Source organism: Babylonia areolata, chromosome 21 (assembly GCF_041734735.1).
Source record: "Babylonia areolata isolate BAREFJ2019XMU chromosome 21, ASM4173473v1, whole genome shotgun sequence".
Taxonomy (NCBI): Eukaryota; Metazoa; Mollusca; class Gastropoda; order Neogastropoda; family Buccinidae; genus Babylonia; species Babylonia areolata.
In genome coordinates this window covers 45732185-45758398 of record NC_134896.1, presented here as the reverse complement: position 1 = coordinate 45758398, position 26214 = coordinate 45732185, and the positions used below count along the sequence as shown (strand labels likewise).

Sequence of the window (26214 nt, the reverse complement as noted above, 5' to 3'; positions counted from 1 at the left end):
AAGCTGCTGACAACTGTTGACAAACTGTGTACTGTTCCAGTGACCACCTGCCCGTGGTGACCTTGGAAGATGACGACAGAGGATATGTTCCCATTCCAACAACAAACATGGCACAACATATGGATCCATGTGGCCCCTACTCTAAAGGGTTGAATATCAGGTCATCTGACACTCAGCACTACACAGTGCAGGCAGGTGACAGTGAGATGATGCCATCAGAACACACACTAGAAGTTCAGCTGCCCATGCTTTATCGTCAGATTTCACCTGGACCAGAAATAGCAGAGACAGAATCATTTCCTTTGGGGCAGCAGCTTTGTTCTTACGATGCTCCATTACAGGAGCATATCACTGAAGGAGAACAAGGCGAGTTTGTACAGAAACCATCACAGAACAAAGAGGCGGGCGGACAAGATTCTGTCGGGGCACATTTGGCTCCTGTCGGACATCAAGCCTCTCCAGACCGACTTCTTTCAGACCAGGAGAACCACGGAAAGAAACAGACACAGCCTGCACAGAATGAACCAATGCACACAGAAACAGGACTCCCGCAGAAACAACAGGATCCTGAATATCAGCGAGGAGAACTGTGTTTTGCAAACGGAGAAAACAGTGATGAGCAAATCGACTCTAGCAATGATTCTGGGAATTCAGTGACTGTGAAATGGGACCAGCAACAGAATGTCGATTATGATTCTGCAAGCATCAGTACACTACTTCTTCAGGACACCAGTGGAGAGGGATTGATGCTAGCTGGTGATGAACGTGACCAGCAAGACACTGAGATATGTCAGTCACTTTCTGGCGAGCAAACTGTTTGGACGCCAGCTGCCAGTGCATTCACTGACAGTCAGAGCCAGTCTGGTACAGCACGCTCAGACAGCTGCAGCTCACCTCGTCAGACCCAGCATGAGGAAGCGTCAGAAAGTGTTACGTCACTTAGACGCAAAAGACATCCCATTGATGAAACATTGCCAAACAGGCAAATACCTGAAGGTTCTCCCAGACTCCCTGAAAAGAAAACCGCGAAAACCACAGATTCTGCGACTGTGCGCTCCAAAGATGATGAAGAATTTACTCTAGTTGATGAAGAACTCAGTGTTGATGAGAAAACAGGATGTGATGAAAAAAGGTCCACACGTTCTGAACACACAGAAGCAGGTACTAAATCAATTGTTGGACAGATTTCGTCATTCACTGCCATTTGTAACTATTCTTCTGCATCTGGAGAATCAAACACAGTAGCAAGCACTGAGACAAATGAAGAAAGTTCTGCTTTGCCTAAGACACCTGAGGGAGAAGTTGTTACACGGTCAACAACAAGCACCGATATGCGAGAAAAAAGTTCTACTCTGTCACAGACCCCTGAGCGAGAAGTGGTTTCAGAGTCAGCAGCAAGCACTGAGTTAGAAGAACGACGTTCTACTCTGTCACATACATCTGGGCAAGAAGTGGTCAGCCCGTCAGATGTATTGCTTGCTTCTTCATCCCAGGCTGGTCCAACACCCTCACATTTATTGGATGGACAACCAGCAGAACATAACCCATTATCATTACCTGAATCACCGTCTTCACAGGATATGATAAATGAAGTTGATGATTTTAGAGAAACTTCACAGCAGACTTCCTTCCAGACTGTAGTGGAGAAGACTGTCAATTCTGTTTCAGTGGTAGAAACTGCTCCACCACAGCATTTGGCTTCTTCACTTGACCCATTATCCCATGTTGTTTCACCAGCCCAACAATCATCCCTGGGTGAATCTGCAAATGAAGAAATCCACCTGAATTTAAGGGATCTGGAAGTGTCTGGAGATGATAGCTTACCGGGACTGACAAATCATCAGCAGGATCCACTTGTGACTCTGCAGTGTAAGGCTGAGGATGATCCTTCACATGAAACAAGTCCTGTCAATACAAACTGGGTCATGTCTGGTCCTGGTGTATTCCTGGACAGTCCCAACAATGACACGTTGGTGTCTGATCACATGACAGACTCTGTCCCTGTAAATCACATTGAATCAAGACCAGTGGATCCCGTGTCATCAAATGTCACTGGACCAGATATGAGCTCAATAAATGTACTCCCTCACACAGATGCTTCATTATTATATCTTGGTAGATCCATAATATCGCAACAAAAGGAAAGTGACAATATCCCAAGTGCAAGTGGAAAACATACAGAAGAGTATGAAGAGTCCACCTCTTGTGAAAGACATGACACTGAGTTTGCTAACATTGAAACAGCCGACAAGGACAACCTTGGTGAAAATACACAGAAAGAGAAACAAATTTCAGATCTTTCATCTCCATCCGTGAATAGCCCAAGACTGGAGGATGAGGCAGAAGACCAGCGTGACATGGAAAGAAATACTGAATTAAATTCTGATGATTACTATGTAGCAGCAAAACGTCAAGGACATGCAGTTGACAGTGTAACTGAAGATTCAAACAGCGACACTGATGAGGGAACTGAAGGGGAGGTGAGTTTCAGACCAGACGAAAAACTTGAAGAAACGCGTGATATCATACGTCCTCTCCATGTGATGGCCGCAGAATGTGGACCAAGTATCACTGCTTATACAACATCACTGTACAAAGCCAATACTGATCATTCAAACCCTGCTGACCAGGGTGACAGTCATACTGAATCCAGCACTGATCAGTCAATCCATGCTGACCAAGACTACAGTTATAATGATTTTGCTGACAGATCCCAGAGCAGTAGATACAACCAAAGACAAAGGAGAGATTCAGACAATGCCGGGAATAAAGAAGGGGAACTGAGCTTCAAACGTGATGAGAAAACCGATGAGTCACCAGATGTTATTCGTCCTGACAATACGAGGACTGTGGAGAGTGGACCTACATCTGTCACTGGTCCATCTGGTAAAGCCAGCCTTGGTGAAACCATCAGCACTGAACAGGACCGTAGTGATAGTGAGTTTCCAAACAAATCCAGGAGCAAGGATTTTGGCATAGAGTTCGAAAGACACACAGACACTGATGAAGACGTGGAAGGGGAGTTGAGCTTTAAACGTGATGAGACAATGGAGGAGTCACGTGATGTCATAAACCCAATCCGTGTGATGTCTCTGGAACGTGGACCCATTATCACCGTTCGCCCAACTTCACCTCTTGAAACAGATCCTGATCAAGTTGTGACTGCTGAAGAGGACTATGGTACGGATGAGTCTGCAGGCAGAGCCAGCAAACCTCAGACAGGATGTGAAGGTCAACTCAGTTACTACCGGTATGACACAGAGCAGGAAAGGCCCTGTGCTCAGCTGTCTGTACTTACTTCGGGTAATGAGGGACAGCTCCGTGTTTCCACGGAATCAGCCGATGATATTTTGTCTTCTAACTCCCAGCCAAGATGGTGGCCGGCAGGGTCTGAACAAATGAGTCTGACCACCAGTGACGAAGGCACAGACAGGACCACCAGTGACACAGCCACAGACAGACAGAACTCAGACACTTCAGGGCCTCCACATGGCACTTCGCAGTCAGATGTTATGAACGAAATTGAGAAACTGCGACAGGAGCACAAGCAAATGATGCTGTTGTTGGAGAGGTCACGTCACCGGTCATCCCCACTGTTGAACCGGCTGCATCGGGCCAGGTCTGCCTCCCCCTGTCTCATGCACGGTGGGTCCTGGTCCTCCAGCAGTGGGTCTCCCGTCACAGTCATTGCGGGCATTGGGTCTGTCAGAGGGTCACCCGTCACCTTCACCACCACTCAAAGTCCTCGTTTCCCCGTCAGTGGGCTGCTGACCGGGTCTGTGGAAGAGTCAGGTCCTAGGTCAGGGGAGACTGCCTTCCTTGACAGTGGTCTGAAGAGACACAGCATCGCCACAACCACAGCAGAAGATTCTCTAGATGCGACTGTGCCTGGGGAATGGCTGCCAGTACTTGCTCCGCCCACTCTGTATGGAATCTTGACGACCAGTTCCACCCCAGACTTGCGAAGCGAGACACGTCAATCGGAAGAAGCTGTGGAATTTTCAGTGGCAGCAAGCTCTAGCAGTGGCACTGTGATCCGACCTCTTGCCGTCTATGGAAATCGTGGAAACTTTTCCAGTCAAAGAGAAGAATCATTATCAGTCTCAGAACCATCTATAGAAGAATCAGTGATTGACAGAAAACCACCAAAACATACTTCGAAGAACGTTAAAGCTCAATTACCAAATGTACAGACCAGTATGCAAGAGGATCAAACACATCGATCAGGCACTGTGTTTGATGAGCTTCGGCAAAATCATTCGGAACACCAAAGTCAAGCAGATGTGAATCCGTCAGCAGATGGAAATCAGAGTGATCGGAGTTTAGAGTCCAGTTGTGTTGTGAGCTGTGAATGGATGGACAGTCTGTTGGACACGTCACAGGCTGTGGAATGGAGCCAGCCCCCGCTGGACACACGCAACAACACCCTCATGGCCGGAGCTCAGCCCTCCTACTCCACTGCTCGCACGGATGGCCAGACAAACGCCAACACTGTGGCCAGTCCAAGATCAGACTTTCACCAGCTTCACCATCAGAGTGATGAAACTTTTTCAGATCTGCATGAGTCTTTTGCTGATGGTGAAATGACTCCAGATTATTTGATTCAGACTCCGAGGTCAATAGGAGGGGACAATGTCCCACCGCTAGACCATCAACTGGTTGCCTTTTCCTCTCTGATCAGCAAAGGAGTTGAGGCTGTTGTGAACAGCTCCGATGAGATTACGCAGACCGATGCTGAAGATGACAGCCTGTACTTGAGTCAGCTGGACGTCAGCCAGGTGTCTATAACTTCTGACCCCAACAGCGAGACTCACAGAATCCGGGCAGAACTGGACCGCCTGCACCAGGAACGTGTGGAGATCATTGAGCTGCTGTCTCTCAAGTACCTGCCCGGCTCTCTCACCGTGGAGTTGCTGGAGGCCAAGCTGAATTACTGCTTGGGTCAGACAGACATGCTGCTGGCATCCTTGGAAAAGGCCTGGGAGCAAGACGAAGCTTATGACTTCTCCAGGCACCATTCCAAGAAACACGAAGAACTTTCTGAATACCGTCTGCAATTTGAGCAGAGTCGTCAGGATATCAAAGTGTGCATGGAAGAGGCACGTCGCACGCAGCACGGAACACGAGGCCGACGCGTTGCCCGGACACGAGATGTCATCGCCATGAAACGCCGTGCCGAGATTGAAGCATTCAAGCAGGAACGCAGGAGAGAACAGGACTGGTATAACCGTCACAGAACCATCTCTCCCGACATATCTGACTGCAACAGTGACGCTGGTTCAAGTCGGGCGTTTGCCCCACGGTTCATGACGCCTCGACAACACAAGGAACACTTGGTCAGGCTTCGGCGCTCAGTGGTTGCTGCATCAACTGAAGAGCTGAACAGGTTGCGGAGACTGTCCCAGTCCAGCAGCATCTCTCCTTCACCTGATCGGTCTTTCTCGCCAGTCTCCTCCCTGTCTAATACCCACAGATCACGAGAGTCCAGTCTTGGCTCTTCCATGTCTCCTGACCGACATCCTACGTTTTCTCCAGACGGACATCCGACAAGCACGGGCATGAACTGTACCGTCTCTGTCTCTTTCTCCACGCCCAGTCTCAACACCCCAGCGGCGTATTCTTCGTCCACCCTGCAGTCTTCCATCGCCTGCTCCACACCCAGCCTGCACCTCTCTTCCAGTCCTCAAAGGACGTCCAGGCACTTAGCGCCGCCGGAACCCATGCACTACCGTGGCGGGTCCATCCCCAGGCACCCAAAGTCCTATCTGGCATCTCGGTCCAGCAGCTGTGGCCCAGCCATGTCGAGACGAACATTGACGACGAATCTTTTAGCGCCGCCCCTCAGTTACCAAGAGCACCAGCATGAAGCCCCACCAGTGTCGGGGTCCACAGAGAGCCTGGACCCTGAACAGCTGCTGCAGGAGAGTTACACGGCACGGCAGCTGAACAGGCAGCAGATCGTGAAGGCTCAGGAAGCACTGAGGTTGCTGGAGGAACATCGCCATGGCTTCCATTCACAGATCAGGTGGGCACTGGGAACTGTCGGGTAGTTTGGGCATTGTTGGAACGAGTAAAACGAGTGTGTGTGTGTGTGTGTGTGTGTGTGTGTGTGTGTGTGTGTGTGTGTGTGTGTGTGTGCAATCCTCTCTCTCTCTCTCTCTCTCTCTCTCTCTCGTATATAGTTATATCATTGGGCAAAGAGTTATTTCATACCGGTACTTTTTATTCTTAGTAAAACAGAAGCAGAATAAACTTGACTGCTGGTACCTCACTCATAAAAGTAAATACAGTGTGTTTCCTATTATAATTTATTCACCAATGGTGATATTTCACCAAAATGACAGGAAAGACAGAGCATGAAACTGCTGGGGGTATTGACACCTGTGACTGTGTGTGCTGTCAAACTTTACAAAGGACTTTTGTCAGGCGGTCACTTATTTTAATGACACACACAAAAAAGATTATCAACACCGTTTCATAGTGAATCATTTCACCTCACAACTTATTTTAAAAGCATGTCGTGATTCCAAATCAAAACTCGTACAGTGTTTGTCAGCCTTTATTTACAAAGCAACAGATTGCGAACTCCAAGACATAACCTTTTCTGTCAGTCACGCACGCGAATTATGAGACAGAAGCTTTTCTGCCTGTCACGCACTCTGGTTGAAGAGAATGGCTAAACGCCTGATTGTTTCAAACACACAGTCCGGTCGCACTAAAACGAAAACGACAGGTGGTATTGTCAAATATTTTACTTCATTTTTTCGTCGCCACTCTGTTCATTTATACACCTCATTAATTTTCATTCTCACCATTAAGGTTATGAACACACAGCATTTGTTGCTGACACATCAGGAGTCGGGAGAGGAGACCCAGTGTTCATTAATAGACTTCATCTTGACTCACCTGTCCCTTTTTGGTCTTCATTTCATTCTCACCTGTTTGGTCCTGACCCCCCCCCAGGAGCCAGGAGAGGAGACGTCCCAGACACAGCGCCAGACGGCTGGACCACAGGGCTGTGGATTCTGTGACCACCCACAGGACTGCTGCCTTCAGCGAACAGGTAGCCTTTGTGGCAGCTTTGTGTTGACATACATCGCTGACATGTGATTCGATTGACATTGTGCAAACAGGAACTATTTTGTTTTGATTGTAAAGGACTTTCAGTTTCTTTTTCCTCACATTGGAATGTCTCGAACTGACCCCTTCTGTCTGTCTGTCTGTCTGTCTGTCTGTCTGCGTGAGTGAATAAATGAATGATTGAATAAATGAATGTGTGTGTGTGTGTGTGTGTGTGAGAGAGAGAGAGAGAGATTCAGATTCAGATTATTTATTCATTAATAGGCCTAGGCCCCTTATGAAGGGGTAAGTGACAATATAAGTAATAACAAGCAAAATGAAAATACATAACCAACCATAATAAGTACACATATTACATAAACGCTGCAATGAAGTACAGCATCTTAAGATGTCACGATATCCCGAAATTTAAATGCCTGGTGTAAAAACAGTGCCAGATTCCATATATCAGCATGTCTCGTGGATGACAATAATAAACTCAGTTTGAATAAACATGGCTGTCGATAGTACTTAGGTGGTATATATTTTTCTCTAATTCTACAAAGATCTGGACAACGAAAAACAAAATGTACCTCGTCTTCTTTGTCTTCTTTACATAGTGGGCAAATTAAATCATTGTCAGTAAAATCTCTGTATCTATAGTAATGTGTAACTAAGTCTGACACGCCTAACCTAAATCTTGTTGTTACATACTTCAAATACATGTCCATGTTACATACCAAGTACTGTTTAACATCATGCGTATGTCCAAAAGTTCTATAGAAACTAAATCTTTCACTGTTTTGAATATGGTAATTCCAGTCCTGCCATCTACAATCAATCAAGCGTTGCCGGAAAAGTCTTACAAACTGATTTATACTACCAACACCTTGATTCAACCATACATCACCAAATCCATATCTAAATAAACAAATACGTACATCTGTGACCCAGTTTCTCTTTTCCCTAATATCTAACTCAAACAACATTTTGTAAGCTCTATAAGGTATTCTATAATCTTCCATTTGTAACAACTTAAGCCAATAACGTATACACTGTATAGCAGAGTTAATATATATCGGATGTCTATTTGTTTCACCATAAACAAGATCATTAGGTGTGCGCAGATCTACGCCTAGAAATTTCTTCAACGCAAACAAGTGCACAGATTCACATTCCAACGCGGCTTTATGCAGACCCCATAATTCAGAACCATATTGCATGACGGGTTGTACCTGAGCATCAAAAATTTTCAAAAACAATTGTAGAGAAGTATTATTTAACGAAGATAATCTTTTTATAACACACAATAAGACATTTTTGGCCCTGCTAGCAAGATCTTTACAAGCAGAAACAAAGCTCAAACGTGTAGTAAAATATATCCCCAAATATTTATAAACATTGACAACAGGCATTGTAATACTATCATAAAACCATCTTTCCCGTGAACCTAAATATCCCCCCTTTCTAAATACAATGATATTACTCTTACACATGTTGACTTTGTGAGAGAGAGAGAGAGAGAGAGGGAGAGAGTGTGTGTATGTGGACAGCTGCCCGTGTATGTGTGCGTGTGTGTAGAGGGGTGGGGGGCATGTGCCGGTATATGTGTGTATGAGAGAGAGAGAGCAGTGGTGAGCCGGGAAGGAGCTGAGGGTGGTTGGCAGGAGCACAGTGTTCTTGTCCAGTGACGTAGAAAGTAAATTGACAAAAGTTCTGAAGGTATCGATTTTTGGCCTTTCAGCCTCAAAGTCTTCAGAAAGTTGATCAGTTTACAGCTTCTCTCCCGCAAACTATTCGCAAAGGTGGATCAGTTTACGGCCTTTCTCTCTAATGTCTTCACAAACCTGGATCGATGCTCAGCACTGTGAAAGCAGGCCCACTGTGACACTGTGTCCTTGTCGCCAGGTCATACAACAGGAAATCGCCAACCTGCGCCAGCAGCGGCTTCAGTCCCCAGGGGGCAGCACTGGGCTTGACTCCGGAGTTATGTCTCTTTCACTGCAAGAAAGGTAAGGCAGTCACTCTGTCTGCATGTTTTGTTTTGTTTTGCTCATTAGTGCTAAGGTGATGATAATAATGTCGGTTACTCTGGTGCGATAGTTGGACATTATTAGAGCGAAGCTGAAAACACCCCCCTAGCCCTCCCCCCCGCCCCCCGCACCCCCCCCCCCCTCACTCCCCCCTGAAAGAAAAACCCAACAAAACCCAGTGCTGTTGTGTTCCCGGCTGTTTATGACTAAAATAATCTGTTCCAAATGACGTATTTCGTTCGCCAAGCTGGCACTACCTTTCTGTCAACTTGTTACTCTGTTTACATTACTTGTTTGGCTGACAAAGACACCTGTATTACGTTTTTTTCTGTATGCCTTATGCTCTGGCGGTAATACTGACTGGAACAAAACTTGTGACAGTGTCAGTGACAGTCAGCTGAGTTATGCAATGATATTGATTGGTTCTTGGTACGTTGTAAATATGTTCCGTAAGGATTGTTTTGATTCACAACAAAATGTTTCCTCTGATAATGTACATTTTGTCGGTATTAGTAAACATCAGTTACATGTCAGTTTCAGTGACCATGGATCACACAACTTTTCTTTATATCCTTACTACACGCCGTTACAAAAGCACAAGGTACCATGCTGGCATATTTTACTTGTGCATATGTCCAAGAAGAATTGTTGGGTCATATATGTTTGAAATAAAATGACCTATTTCCACTATCCGAAAAGGATAGTTGCCCATTTCGACAGTTCGTATGATTTGCTATGATTCCCCGTGTTGCAGCGTCAACAGCAACATTCCACCCGAATCTACCTCCACACCCAGGTCCAGCGAGAACTTCGCCGTGTACGTCCAGGACAGGGTGGTGGTTCGCGAGGAGCGCCACATCCAGACCCTCGTGGCCCACCCCGGCCCCTCTGTGGAGGCGCCACACGGGCACGAGGTCAGCTTTGACCGCAGCGAGGTGTCCACGTCAGACACCCCCTCCTCCCTGCAGTCCACGGACCTGGAGTCCTTTCTGGATCTGTCCACCTCCCCCACCCAGGCCCCCCAGTTCGCCACGTCCCGCCCCATCAGCTCCCGGGACATCAAGGCCAGGATCGCGGGCCGCGTGAAGGAGAAAGGCAAGGGGAAGAAGTGAGGGACCTGTCGCCGTGTTGCCCGACTCTGGTTTTGGTGACTGAAACTGCGTTTGGAAATTACGTTGTGCTTTAGACAGCGACAGGAAGGATAAACCAACAGAAGGGTTTGATCGTTAACTGTCTTGAAAAGACCGACGTTTCGTGTGGTTTTGATGGAAACGTGTATGAGCGAGCTTGCTTCCCGGATGTGTATCAGTATGTGGGACTCTGAACCTATGTGGACGGCAGTGCATATGCACATCTTCATGTATGTGTGTGTGTGATTTTCTATTGCAATTCTTTGCTGTATTATATGAATACAAAGCTCATGAAAGGTTGCGCTGAGATACATGTGTATATAACCTACAACATTGTTACATTCTTCTTTTTATGCATTTATATGTTTCAGGAGTCCTAATCCTGCTTTGTCTTGCTTCCGAATTCCTTACTCCGATCATTGCACATCATTGCCGAGTGTATGTAAAAGTATCTGTTGACCTGTAATGGCCTGTATGGAGAAGGAGTAAACACGAAATTATTGACAGGCCAGGATTAAGGAAAGGAGAGTCAGTGTTGGCAAGATCTGCACAGAAGTGAATATGAACGGCAGCACAGATGTTTACCACATAATTATATTTGTCTCATACTATATCTGTTTATTTCTGTGTTGTTGTTTTTTTAACTTTTGTTTCTGTCAGTCTTTAGTCCGTGTTTTTTCCCAAGGGCTTTTAATGATTTGTTTGACTTGTAACGTTGACGACAATGGTGAAGAATGATTTGGGTACGTTTGATGTCAGGTGATGAGAATGAGTGCCAATTTTTGTTTTGTCTCCAATTAAGCCTCTCCACAACAGGCTTATTACTGTATTTGTTTTTCTTTTTTAAAGTTCCGAATCTTCATCTGTATACAAATCTGAGTTTGTACCATTGTTTGACTTAGTGTTTTATGTCTCATTTATATCCCGCTTGTATTATTACAAGTTTCCAATGTCAGTTATGTATGAAACACTAATTTATCCCTGGGCTGCAGTCTGTGATAAAACATACATGTTCAGTCAGTGGTATTTCTTGCGTCCTTCACCGTGTGCCAAACTTAGCTGTTGCTCATTCAGTTTTCATTCTCTGTTACTCATCACATTCCCCCAAACTCAGTGTCAGCGTGGTGTTGCTCATTGTTCATGCGTGTGTTCGTCCGTGCGTTTTGTTCTTATTTCAGTGAAAGACAGATACACACTGGATTGGATGCCTGAACGCTTTAACTCAGGTATGCTTGTGTGATTGTTCATGTTCATTTCCCCCCATCTTTTAACGTTCATGTAGTTACGCTGACAGAGACTGTTGTCGTTTTTGAACTACTGTAACCTACCGATTGAAGATTAAGAAGAATGCTCTTCTGGTTTACTGTTTCGAAAGTCGGTTGTTGTTTTTTAATACAAAGGCACACATGCACGCTGAGAGAGAGAGAGAGAGAGAGAGAGAGAGAGAGAGAGAGAATTATTTTGGGCTGGAGGTACACATTATTGACCTTGGCTATTTCTAGTTATTGAGTAAAAATATATATTCCAAATACAAAAAGTAGGATAAAATGATGTTTCTTTTATTTATTTCATGTTAATCCTGAAGGCTTGGCTATTCTTAGGACGAAGTACAGGTCACATGGCTGGTAACTGGGCGTGCAGTGTGTTGGTGTGGGTTACAGATGGCACGGTGCCGACTGGACCTTGATGCAGTGACTGCACAATGATACGGGGACAGTGACGCCGTCATTGTCTCTCTGTTGCAGGTTTCAACGTGGTGCTGAGAGTATCCATTGTTTCTCCTCCGTCCAGTCTTCAGAGGTGTTGGTGTTGGTTACCATGAGGTGTCCTTTGACTGACTAGCTTTTATCAGTTAATTTGTTATTAGGATCATCGTATCTGTTTTATTACAATGAGTTCAGAACAATGGTTACCTGGTGTTCACTGATTTGGAGAAGACTTCTGTTGTGCTGCTTTTTTGTTCTTGTTTTCCATTCTTAGGAATTACATTTAGAAAATATCTTGTTGGTGTCGTATTTGAATTTTGTTTCAATTTTATTTAGTTTGTCTTATGAACCCCGTTTTGCAACTCAAGTGATTATAAATATGTTTGTGCAAGAAACTGATCTGAACAGAAGGTTGTCAAATGTACGAGGGTCATTCAATAAATAAGGTGAATTTTTCGGAATAAGGACTTTTAATACAGATAGAAGCTTACTTCTTTTTTTTTTTTCAACGTAGTCTCCCAGCACTGTCACACACTTTTCCCATCTGTGCACAAGCTTCCGTATTCCCTCAGCGTAAAAATCTTTCGACTGATGTCTCAGCCAGTCGCTCACAACCCTTTTGACTTCATCGTCACTTTCAAACTTTGGTGCCTCTCGTGAACGCTTTCAAGGGACCAAACAGGTGAAAGTCTGAAGGGGCAAGGTCTGGGCTGTAAGGGGGATGAGGGAGCAGTTCCCAGCGCAGCTCGTTGATGGTCTGCACCGTTCGGGCTGCTGTGTGAGGCCTTGCGTTGTCATGATGCAAGATGACTCCTTCTGACTGATGACCCCTGCGTTTCTTCTTTATGTCTTTCTTGACCTGCCTCAAAGTCCTTGCAATGTCATCCACTGTCACCCTTCTGTCAGACTGAATGAGGTCATTGACTGATTCGATCACCTCAGGAGACCTCACTTCTGTAGGCCTTCCAGGCCTGTCTCCATCCTCAACACTGCTCCGTCCTTCTTTAAACAATTTAGCCCACTTGTAGACATTTTTTCGGCTGAAACATGTGGCACCATACACAGTTGACATTCTCCTATGAATTTCAACTGGTTTGCACCCTTCAGCAACCAAAAACTTGATAACTGACCGCTGTTCAATCCTGGAGCATGCTTCTTGGTCGGCCATCTTTGTTAATCGCCAAAACTCTCAAAGTTTTTTTTAATCTGCAAAACAAATTAAATCCATGTGAAAAAGAAGTAAAACAAAACAAACAAACAAAAAAAAAAAAAAAAAAAAAGAAAGAAAAAGTAAGCTTTTATCTGTATTAGAAGTCCTTATACCGAAAAATTCACCTTATTTATTCAATGACCCTCGTATATGGCGAGAACTGTCAGTTCGAGAAAAACAGATGACAAGTCTCAGTTTGCCAACTTTTTTTTTTAGTTATTTCCTGTATTACGTTTTTATAAGTTTTGTTGCTGCCACTCACTTGTTTGACACCGCAGTCCAGAGCCACACATATTGCGAGTGTTGTTCTTTCACTGAGTTAGTGTAAACGCACACATTGTTTTTCCTGACCGCCGATGCACTATCTCCTAGCCCATCACAGTGTAAAAAGTGGAAATGTAGGCGAGGATGATGGAATATTATTGTCATTACTGTATTCAGAGATTGAGCACATAAGAATCAGTTTCCAGAAGTCTATCTTTGCCACTGGCTGATAGTTGGTTTTCAGAGAGGAGGAGAGCAAGACGATGACTTCAAATACTTTTCTCAAATTTGACCCAATTGACTATGAACAATGACAAAGTCCTATTCCTAGAGTCGATTGATTGTGATCAGTGACATAATTATTCCTATTCCTTGTAGTCACAGATCTACCAGATATGAAATCTACTAGATACGACTTTCAAACGTCTGGACATCGTTTATCTTACAGTATCATGCGATGAAAATTTGATAGTCACCGCTTGTTTACCTACAAAGTAATGATGCACGTGTATTTATTCATTAGTTTACAGGGTTTTTTTTTCAAACCTCGTTTATTAAAAGAGATGTTCATTGACAATTTGGGTAGTTACATTTTGTCTTAATAATCGTGTTCATAAAAACGTTCTGCATAATACAAAGACTACTTTGTAATTACCTTTCACAAAACATGGATATAATATTAAACTGATGATACCATACCTCACTTTGACAAAGCTGTGCGGCTGCTTTTGCATTGCATACCTTTCTTTTTAATTTCTCAGGACACGGGTCAGGACATACTACAGTTTCCTGCACATATTCAAGTAGAACAGAAATAGACAGAAAATATAGAATTTCCCGCTGTTTCTAGCAAGTAGCGTTAAAGTTACCATGGGTTTAGTTCAATTTTCCAATCAGTTAAGATGTCATAAAGCCCTGACACAATCCCGTGCGGTCAACTGGGCTATACACTGAACTGAATGGAACTGAACGTAGGTGTCTCTGTACCAAAGGCTTGTTTTCACTTGTACCCATTTTCTCCCCTATCTTTACCTTTTTGTTTTATTCGAAAGACGTGTTAAGCATATCACATTAAAGAAGTTACAAAAAGAAAAACAGATCACACATACAAAACCAGTGTAAGTGAGGAAAAGATGAAAACCCCAATTGTATCGATTTAAGGAGTGATAATTTACAAGATCGAATGCTTTCTTGTGTATTTTTTGGTTTATGCAGTTATACCTAATTATCGGTATAAATCCATCATTGTGCCTTTGAATGTCATCATCTACCACAGCCCACCAAACTGCAACCGCTTCTGTTAAACATGTTTTCTGGAGAGTACTTTGCCAAAGTGGAGCAACTTCAACTAAAGTCGAAGGATCCCTAGATATTTAGCATCCTGTTATTTGAGCTTTGGCCATGTCTGTCTGTATTACAGCACACAAATGGTATCGATACAAATACTGTCCTCTTTTGGCATCTGCAGTCACTGTTTTGAAAACAACACAAAATATGTGTAAATATTTTGTCTTGAGGTAAATCAAATGGTAAAAATTACTTCTGATCACCAGAAAGTATTTAATCTATCGGCAATAATCTGACATTTCATCGCCAAAGACTGGCTGATGTTTTTCTTTCATTATTAAACAGAATATATCATTATCATCTGCAATCGTAGTGCACTACAAAGATGTTGTGAATGAAGTAAAACGGGTTGCATCTTTACCTTTTATGATTGATTTCATTTTCATACAGCTTTACCATAAAGATTGGGATCATAGATATGATTGCTGTCAACGTTTTGATTGTTATCATGTGTCAGATTAGTATAAAAGTATTTTTTACAGACTTTCGGGTTTTGTTCCGTTTGTTCTCTTCTGGATTTTCTTCTTCTTCTTTCTCTCTCTCTCTCTCTCTCTCACACACACACACACACACACACACATGTGCGTAAACACATTCACACGCATTTTGAGAGGGGCATCCGTCAGTCTCTGCAGACATGGAGTTGCGTTCTGTGAGGTGACCGGTACAGTGCTGGGTGTGGCTGGACAGGCCAGTACCAGAGTGACAGTCCCACCACACTGTGAAGTCTGACGCTGGTCTGTCTTTCTGGCTTTGGGCCTTTCCCCTTTCTCTTTGTCTCGGAACGCTCAGCAAGCACCTCTTCGAACTTGGAGAAACCTTTTGCGCTGTCTGCCTCCTTACCAATCGTTCTGAGGCTACAGCTTCCAATGTGTTCAGGTCAACGTTCAAGGCCTTCAGATCTTTCTTGTCGATGTCCCGAGAGAGAGAGAGAGAGAGAGAGAGAGAGTTTTCAAGGCAACTGGCACTTAAATCATGCAGGATCTTTATTTTTTCATTTGAGAAGGAGTATAACACATTCTTTTTTGCATTTCATTTTATACATTTTAAACAACAGCATCAATGAAAATTGAATTATGAAATACAGATAATGTGAATCAATGAAAGATCTATCTAACGTTCAGAAAGAAAGACGAGGAACATTCTAACCATTCTTCAGGAACTACCCCAAATTCAATTCATTCGAATCACATGATTTATTTAATGCTGTAATAGTAAAAACAATTCAAGTGAAAAACTACTGCAAATTATTTATTTTATTCAAACATTATTCATTTTCTTCAAACACCTGATTCAGAATTACCAAATAAAGAAATCAGAATTCCACAAAGCAAGTGTAAATCTTTATCTTTAGTTGGAATGGCGGAAGACAATAAATAAGTTTTGGAAAGGATGATTTCATAAACCCGGATTGTGGGGAAAGGGAGGCAGGGGAGGGGAGAAGACTACTCTACAAGGGAGACAATCTGTTCTGAGCTCCCTGCCCCCTCTGTCTCCAGTGGCGTGAGTGTCATCAACACAGATCATCAGAAACATGGATGGCAAACGATATACGTTTTGAGCAATTATGTGTCTATCCATATATATACAGATGTATACACATTTCTTCTCCACTTCTTACTCTTCTCTCCCGGTGTGTCTATCTTTTATATTTAAAAAAAGAATGTCCCGAAAACTGAACATTTCATAGTAATAACTGCACAATGTAAACGAACATATTTTTAACGATTTACTGAAAACCTTCGCCCCATCTACACAATCTCTGAAATTAATGAAATCAGCAATGCAAAATATGCCAACGTCAGTGTAGTGGACATGACAATAAAATCTAAACCCTAACTTTATCACACTGTAAAAACACTGATATAAAAATGTGAAACCTAGATATGAATCTAAAGGGAAAAAAGTCCCCAATCATCTATTTCAGCATTGATGGTCCCTGTGATGGAGCTTCTCTCGGTGCCTCCAGAAACAGGGCATTGATGGTCCCTGTGATGGAGCTTCTCTCGGTGCCTCCAGAAACAGGGCACGACATCATCGAACGGTACACACGAAAACAGATGTTTACGGGTTGCCTCCCCTCCGTTAGGGAGTCCCTGCCTGTCCATGACAAGCATCTGCTGCAGATTCCGACACTGACCTGTGGGCTGATCAGAGAAGAACAATGAAGTGCACACCGCACAGGATTTGTTAAGCAAGAGGTCACGAATTAAGACTTTGCAATCCATGTGAGATTAATTTTTTATGTGTATTCTGTTACATTCAGAGCCGTGTGAAACATTTTTGACTCACTTGTGTAAACAAAGTGAGTCTATGTTTTAACCCGGTGTCCGGTTGTCTGTGTGTGTGTGTGTGTGTGTCTGTGTGTCCGTGGTAAACTTTAACATTGACATTTTCTCTGCAAATACTTTGTCAGATGACACCAAATTAGGCATAAAAATAGGAAAAATTCAGTTCTTTCCAGTCATCTAAAACAATATTGCACCTCTGGGATGGGCACAAAAAAATAAAATATGAAGCCTAATTATATGCAAACTGCATTTACTGTTATATTCATATTTTTTTGTATTCTCTAAACTTGGCACTTTGATCTGATATTCTGACACAACAACAAGAGCAGTCATTATTATCATTTTTTGTTCAAACAGGAACTCCTTTTGCTAAGCATGGAAGTTTTATTTATTTTGCAAACGTTTTGGTGCAGATATTAAAAAAGGGAAATTACTCTGTAATTAATGCTAGGGGACTTAATTTGCTTTAAACTGATCTTTCTCATCTTAAACATTACATTTTGAAATTATACTCAATACATAAAAAGCTTGTGTGTTTTACTCTCAGTGTACAGGGCTTTTTTTCTTTTCTTTTGTTTTTTAGCGCGAAGCTTTATAATAACAAATACAGAACACATTTTAACGATTAGATTTTTTAAAAAGTGTATCACAAGTGAGTCTTGAAGGCCTTGCCTCTCTTGTTCTTTTTGTTAGAAACAACGTGAAGATGTTATTGGGTATCATGTTGTCTCAATGCGTGACTTCACTGCAGCGATCTTGTCTGGTTACGTGATAGGTTTTAGGTTTGCCGCGTGCTGGTTAATGAAAAAGAGACAAACAGCTCAGTTGTTGTTTTTTTCCAAATGCGTCCATTCAGGTGTCATGTCAGCGCCATCAACCCGGCGCCTGAATCAGACAGGTGTCCGACAACAACGCAGTATCACCCAACCCTTCTCCTTTTTTTTCTCCCCTTCTTCAGACGCCCAACCTGCAGAGGTTGCCATGTGTTGCGCTGCTCGTTCTGTCCTCTTCTCAGTGATCCTGCATTGGTAGTCTTCTACGACGTTTCTTGGTCGGAGGTTATTACTCACGGGCAATAATAAACACTTTGTTCTTTTATTCGGCTTAATTCAAGAAAACATTACATTTATAGGTAACTGTGTCGATTTCTGTGACAGCAATCGATCGTGTACAAATGTGATATATTTTTTAATGTATGCAGCAAACAGTGACGAGTCACCTGCCATGGAGACGATTGTTGGTGTGGTCAACAGAACACGAGTGGCTCAATACACATCGCCACAACTTTCCTCTTAAACCGTTCACCCAGCCATTCTGTGTGATAAAAATGTTATCATTCCAACGAAAAAGTGCTCGCAGAACCTACCTCAGCTGTATCCACTAGCACTAGTCGTTTCATACTTAATCATTTGTTAACACAAGTTTTGTAGTACATCCTGTGTATCTGAAAGAAAAATAGCCTTCTTTCCCCAACTGCACGTTTTTGTTGTTTTTTTTATACGCACAAAGCTATACATACATACATATATATATATATATATATATATATATATATATATATATATATATATATATATATATATATATAATATCTCACTCTCTCTATATGTACGCCTTTTTATTTCGAACAAACAAAACATTCGCACAAAGCAAAGCTGATAACGCAGCAGTGCAGGTCACATAACACAAAAACCTAACACATTCTTTTTTTTTTATTGCTAATTCCAGAGAAGCTTAATGAATTAAATCAACACATTTATATACGGACTATTTTTTGTTCACAGCACATTTCTCAGGCCCTGCGGTCCAATTCATGGGGAAGGCGTAAACGGATACGCCCGGACTAAACGTGTTGTCCCAGACACTCCATCGGTAGCTGGTATTCATGGCGGACGACTTCAGCCAAGTCCGAGTCTAAACGCAGACTATAACGGCTGAAATTTAGTCCAACGGTTTCACTGGACTACACTTCATACGCCCAGACTTTGTTAAAGACAAACGGCGCGCTTAATTTTGTTTAGTACTGCAGTCAACTAGAAAGAGTATTTCGCGACAGAATGTATCCACTAGAATGATGATGATGATTTAGAAGGAGAAGATTTTAATAATAATAATGCTAATGATGATGATAATAATAATGATAACATTTATTCCTATTGCGCCTTTCATTGAAATACAAAAATAAGACACGTATTATATATTAAAGAAAATATTAATAACACACAAACTTGGTTTGAGTTTGTCAACCAAGTGCATGCCACACGATTGAATGAACTTCCAACAAAGCGTCAGGCCGAACAAGCCAAGCGTAACTTTCACTCCGTGCAGCAGCTGACAAACGTATTCACAGGGAAACTTCGGGAAAACCCCTTTCTTAAATATGAACGAAGGCCTTGTCCAGAACTATTTGTGAGACGTCCAGTCGTTTGTTGTCAGACCCTCCCGCCCGCCCCATGAACACTGACTTCGCTGCAGCAAAGGTCTTGACGTTCAAAGTCCAGACGTTTAGTTGTTTTACACCGGACGTTCGCAAGTCACTCCCCATGATTTGGACCACAGAATCCTCTAGCCTTCACCGCCCGTTTGACAACAATCAGAAAACGGCCCCTCTTTTTTTTGGTACTGGCTCCCTGCTTCTTGCTACGGTATTTAAATATCACACACACAAACACGCTCACAAAACAGCTCCCGTGCTCTTTTTTCTCTTTGCGTGAACAACAAGGGGGCACAACTTGTGATCCGAGATGAGGTTCAGGATTCGAGCAGCACGTGCCAGCGACATACTTCGTCCCCTTTACTCTCCCTCATGTCTGCCCAGTGACAGCCCTCCTCCTCTCCACTGCTGTTCTGACCTGAACACACAGCACACACTGTTGGTGGTCATCAGTCAACACAGCACACACTGTTGGTGGTCATCAGTCAACACAGCACACACTGTTGGTGGTCATCAATAAACACAGCACACACTGTTGGTGGTCATCAATAAACACAGCACACAATGTTGGTGGTCATCAATAAACACAGCACACACTGTTGGTGGTCATCAATAAACACAGCACACACTGTTGGTGGTCATCAATAAACACAGCACACACTGTTGGTGGTCATCAGTCAACACAGCACACAATGTTGGTGGTCATCAATAAACACAGCACACACTGTTGGTGGTCATCAATAAACACAGCACACAATGTTGGTGGTCATCAATAAACACAGCACACACTGTTGGTGGTCATCAATAAACACAGCACACACTGTTGGTGGTCATCAATAAACACAGCACACACTGTTGGTGGTCATCAGTCAACACAGCACACAATGTTGGTGGTCATCAATAAACACAGCACACACTGTTGGTGGTCATCAATAAACACAGCACACACTGTTGGTGGTCATCAGTCAACACAGCACACAATGTTGGTGGTCATCAATAAACACAGCACACACTGTTGGTGGTCATCAATAAACACAGCACACACTGTTGGTGGTCATCAGTCAACACAGCACACACTGTTGGTGGTCATAAATAAACACAGCACACACTGTTGGTGGTCATCAATAAACACAGCACACAATGTTGGTGGTCATCAATAAACACAGGACACAATGTTGGTGGTCATCAATAAACACAGCACACACTGTTGGTGGTCATCAATAAACACAGTACACACTGTTGGTGGCCATCAATAAACACAGCACACACTGTTGGTGGTCATCAATAAACACAATACACACTGTTGGTGGCCATCAATAAACACAGCACACACTGTTGGTGGTCATAAATAAACACAATACACAATGTTGAATATCATCAGTAAACATAACACACACTGTTGGTGGTCATCTATACATACAGCACACAATGTTGATTTTTATCATCAAGAAACACAATACACACTGTTGGTAACATAACGCACACTGTCAGTGGTCATCAATAAACATAACACACACTGTCAGTGGTCATCAATAAACATAACACACACTGTCAGTGGTCATCAATAAAAATAACGCACACTGTCAGTGGTCATCAATAAACATAACACACACTGTCAGTGGTCATCAATAAAAATAACGCACACTGTCAGTGGTCATCAATAAACATAACGCACACTGTTAGTGGTCATCAATAAACATAACACACACTGTCAGTGGTCATCAATAAACATAACACACACTGTCAGTGGTCATCAAATAAACATAACATACACTGTCAGTGGTCATCAAATAAACATAACACACACTGTCAGTGGTCATCAAATAAACATAACACACACTGTCAGTGGTCATCAATAAACATAACACACACTGTCAGTGGTCATCAATAAACATAACACACACTGTTAGTGGTCATCAAATAAACATAACACACACTGTCAGTGGTCATCAATAAACATAACACACACTGTTAGTGGTCATCAAATAAACATAACACACACTGTCAGTGGTCATCAAATAAACATAACACACACTGTCAGTGGTCATCAATAAACATAACACACACTGTTAGTGGTCATCAAATAACCATAACACACACTGTCAGTGGTCATCAAATAAGCATGACACACACTGTCAGTGGTCATCAAATAAAAATAACGCACACTGTCAGTGGTCATCAATAACCATAACGCACACTGTCAGTGGTCATCAAATAAACATAACACACACTGTCAGTGGTCATCAATAAACATAACGCACACTGTCAGTGGTCATCAATAAACATAACACACACTGTCAGTGGTCATCAATAAACATAACACACACTGTCAGTGGTCATCAATAAACATAACGCACACTGTTAGTGGTCATCAAATAAACATAACACACACTGTCAGTGGTCATCAATAAACATAACGCACACTGTCAGTGGTCATCAATAAAAATAACGCACACTGTCAGTGGTCATCAAATAAACATAACACACACTGTCAGTGGTCATCAATAAACATAACGCACACTGTCAGTGGTCATCAATAAAAATAACGCACACTGTCAGTGGTCATCAAATAAAAATAACGCACACTATTAGGGGTCATCAAATAAGCATGACACACACTGTTAGTGGTCATCAAATAAACATAACACACACTGTTAGTGGTCATCAAATAAACATAACACACACCGTTAGTGGTCATCAAATAAACAAGACACATTGTTAATTGTCATTAATAAACGCAAGACCCACTGTCGGTGGTCATTAATAAGTAGAACACTCAATGTTCACATGTGATTCCTGTGATGAACAGTACAGATAAACCATGCTTGACTTCTTAGAAAAGTTCCCTGCGTGTTTTGTTCACTCGCTATAACGATGAAAGAAAAATACACTTGGTAATTGTGGTGAGCACATCTAATTCCATAAATGAAAAAGAAATAGGAGAAGGAAGAGGAGAGGAAAACCACTGAGGAAATCTGGTTGATCACATCTGAAATGGGCTGCTACACCACAACTTCAATTTTCGTTTTGGTTTTGTTGTGATAGTGAGCTGTGTAAGTATCACAGGTCATCATTTTAACAAGATGTCAAACGCCCTATCGAGCATTATGTCTCTTCCTTCACCAAGAGGGGAACGGCGGATGTCTAAAGTAGAAACAAATGAACAACAAACACAGCCAATCATCCCTTTCTGCTTGTCACTGGCTACGATCATTAGTTTTTCTATCATTTTCTGGAACAGTGAGTCTGGTGCAAGCCTTTATTGCGCGCGATGAGAACTAAAGCCAAATAATATCCCCTGTCTGGCACGCAGTCATTTCCTTCTGATAAACAGCGACTAGAAAACTGACCGTTTCATTTCTCTATTTACACTTCAAAACTTATTTTTCGGGCAACAATTTCCTTCCTTTCGCTAAACAGAAGAATGCAGCTTATGTGATTCGCCTATGATGAAAACAACTTATTTTGTAATGCTTGCAATATTAGTCAGCTTGTCTTCAAACTTTTCTCAACGCATGCATTTCGTTCTTTTTTTCCCCTTTTCTTCCTCTCCTATTTCTTTCATATCCAACTCTCGAGGAACTAGTTAGTTTCCATCTCCTCTATGCTTTTCTTAGCCATGCCGACTATATCCCTTTTGATCAATGCCTTACGAACCAACCCCTTGAACCACTTCATTCCTCTTATCCAACACAATCCCATGTTGCAAGCTTACCCAGTGAGAACCAGCCAATCATCTCCTTCTTCTTCATGCTCTTCTTGTTGTAGACGGACACCATGAGAGTGACGTCAGGCAGCATGAACTGCGCCACCTGCATCATGAAGGTCTCCTTGAACAGCGGGTTGGGCTGGCCGCGCCGGATGGACGTCTTACAGCTCTGCACCTCCTGACCCGAGGACGACATGAGCGTCACCTTCACGTAGGTGTCTGGAACAATGGACACAGCTGTCTAGTCCTTCCACCCTTCCACTCCATGTGGCAGTATGAAGACATGAAGACATAAAGGCATGAAGACATGAAGACATGAAGGCATGAAGACATGAAGACATAAAGGCATGAAGACATGAAGACATAAAGGCAGAACGAGACAATGACGCTGAACGACCTGAACATGGAAATAGTGAGATCACAACATGTAGCATCGTCTTTCCGGACACTGGCATATACAACAGATGTAATAAACCAGTCTCTTATATATCACCAGACGTTTCCACACACACACACACACACACACACACACACAGGGGAAGGAAGTGTATCCTTTGACAATAATCAATGAGACATGGGACATATTCTGGGACTATTCTTTCTTTCACTCTTTTTTGCTGCTTGTAGCCTTGCCCAGCGAAGGCCAAAATCATTATCAATGTTCGGAGACGTTAAAGCATGTCTAGAAAAAACAAAAACAAAACAAAAACCAAGACGAACCGAGAACCTCATACACACACTCTCACACAACTTAAAGAAAAAAACCCTTAACTCGGAGTTACATAAACAAATAAAAAAACTTTATAGTCTGAATGGAAACCATTGTTAAAATGATTTCCATAAACGGTAAATATTTCTTTGATCTGAAGATGGACTGCTTTGAGATCAAGTATGTCGGTAATGTCTGTTGCATATGTGGTGCTCATATATCAGCTGATCATATACTTACCTGCTAATGTTATCAGTCCCATATCCCTGATCAGCCTGAAATCATCTTCTGTGTTGACTGTTTTCAGCAATCCATTGCTAATATACGATTTTTTCAAATCTTTGTTAGAAACAAATTCCAGTTGGTTCACTGTTGTTATTTTTTCGTTACGAAGGTGTCATGTGTTTATATATATTTTTTTTTCAACAAAACCCAATCGTTTTTATTATCACACACACACACACACACACACACACACACACACACACACACACACACACACACACACAAAATTTGGATACTCGCATACGTGGATTTTTCCCTCCCTCGATTTTTTTCCTACCCTCGTTTAATATCACTCATACTGAAAAGACGTTAAACTAAAGAGCGAACATACACGCATATGATATATATAACTACACGACTATACTATCTCACGTAAAGTTTATGTTATAGTGAAGTCGCTGGCTTTTTCGCTTAATTTATCAACTCATATTAAAAATACGAGAAAAAGAAAGTGACAATCAAAAAGATACACAAAATCTCTAGAACCTAAAGACACACAACACGGCCATATTGGCAAATACCTCTGGAGGATGGACAACTAGTATCCATACCAGTGTTAATAATCATATCATTGTCAGAGTGCAGTTGTCCAGCAAGGATATCAGATTTCAAATGGAGCAAACGGGGAAACATGGTATAAAAAGAGTGGATGGATGGAGCAGCAAAACAGACGTCAGACTGGACAGAAATAGAAAAAAAAAGATGTCATTTCTAGCTCAGGATTTCAAGACAGCGGGGACACTACATATGGTTGATAACTGAAGCACACCTCAGTCATGTGCATGGAAGCACAGGGATGATGACGATGCAGTAGCACACAGCCCGTGTGGTTCAAGACAGCACTGCACAGCTGTGCGTCTCTCCGCTGCTCAAGTGAATGTGTCCTGACCTGGCCCACTTTACAGGGTGCTGTGGTCCTCAGGAAAGTGAGGCAACAAATCGGCGGGAAAGGGGGGAGTGAGGGAAGTGTGGTGTGGGTTGTGTTCTACCAGTGCTGCCCCCCGTTACATACGAATACAAACCATCTTGTAGTGTCGTTGCACAAATTATTTTCAGAACTACTCTCATCTCATCTCATCTATCCCTTGACCCGTGGGTGGGTCGTTGGGGCACCATGGATGACTGCCTGGTCAGCTCGCGCCACCTGCCTCGGTCCTCAGCGGCCCTTTGAGTTGTGGCAAATGGCAGGCCCGTCCACTCTTTGATGTTGTCCTCCCACCGCTTTCTCTGTCTGCCTCTCTTCCTCCTTCCTTGTACGGTACCCTGCAGCATGGTCTTGGCTAGGCCGTCTGATCGTGTGACGTGTCCATACCAGCGGAGCTTGCGTTCTTTCACTGTGGTTAGCAGGTCTTTGAATGGGCCAATGGCGTTTTGGACTCTTCTTTTCACTTCCTCATTTGTGATGTGGTCTTTGTATGTAATGTTCAGGATCTTGCGGAAGCATCTCATTTCCAGGGCCTGGATTCTTCTCTGGAGTTCTGCAGTGAGGGTCCAGGATTCGCAAGCGTATAGAACTACAAGTATTCCATAACTGAACCACGAACGTGTGTGAACAACACGTCTTCCGTCACCAGCATGTGTTTACATGCTGACGTCAACTATCCTCAAAGGTGTAACCGTCAGCTGTAGAAGAAACTGTCGCTGAGTCGTTGACACCCCCATGATTCATTACTGTCTGTGATATCTGTCTTTCTCTCTCTCTCCCTAACAAAACTCGCCCCCTGTTGTCACCATTCACATCACAAATGAACAGAATCACCTTCGTTCTCATTCTTATTGTCCTCCCTTCTGCAGTAGGTGGATACGGGTGATTCTGTAACTGGTTGTACGTCTTCCTGTTTGTCCGTCCGTCACTATGTCCACCTGTCTTTCTGACTGTCCTCCTTCCAGTGTCTACCTGTTCTTCTAGATCTGTATTGATTAAGGAAAGATCAATACTGGTCGAACTGGACTGGACTGACAGTCTCAAGACTTTGTTCCGTTTCCTAAATGATTTGCAATGGCTTTCCCATATCTTCTTGAAGCTGTTGCCATTTC

General features: G+C 42.8%; 2 protein-coding genes across 6 annotated transcripts in view; one reads left to right on the top strand and one right to left on the bottom strand.

Moving 5' to 3' along the window:
* The window catches only part of LOC143296707 (uncharacterized), a 133489-nt gene extending 121143 nt beyond the window's left edge, over positions 1–12346 (top strand). For 2 of the 3 annotated variants that reach the window (XM_076608756.1, XM_076608755.1), the window contains 4 exons: positions 41–6025; positions 6964–7063; positions 8968–9071; positions 9847–12346. In XM_076608756.1, the coding sequence (XP_076464871.1) occupies positions 41–6025; positions 6964–7063; positions 8968–9071; positions 9847–10204 (6547 nt within the window). In that variant the 3' untranslated portion in view covers positions 10205–12346. The remainder of the gene's footprint in view (positions 1–40; positions 6026–6963; positions 7064–8967; positions 9072–9846) is intronic. The other variant, XR_013057155.1, reaches the window with a different exon arrangement.
* Positions 12347–18657: 6311 nt separating this feature from the next.
* LOC143295972 (uncharacterized) overlaps positions 18658–26214 on the bottom strand; it is a 122651-nt gene continuing 115094 nt past the window's right edge. For all 3 annotated transcript variants that reach the window (XM_076607682.1, XM_076607680.1, XM_076607681.1), the window contains 2 exons: positions 23190–23402; positions 18658–19892 (listed from right to left, as the gene is read on the bottom strand). In XM_076607682.1, coding sequence (XP_076463797.1) covers positions 19792–19892; positions 23190–23402 — 314 coding nt within the window. In that variant the 3' untranslated portion in view covers positions 18658–19791. The remainder of the gene's footprint in view (positions 19893–23189; positions 23403–26214) is intronic.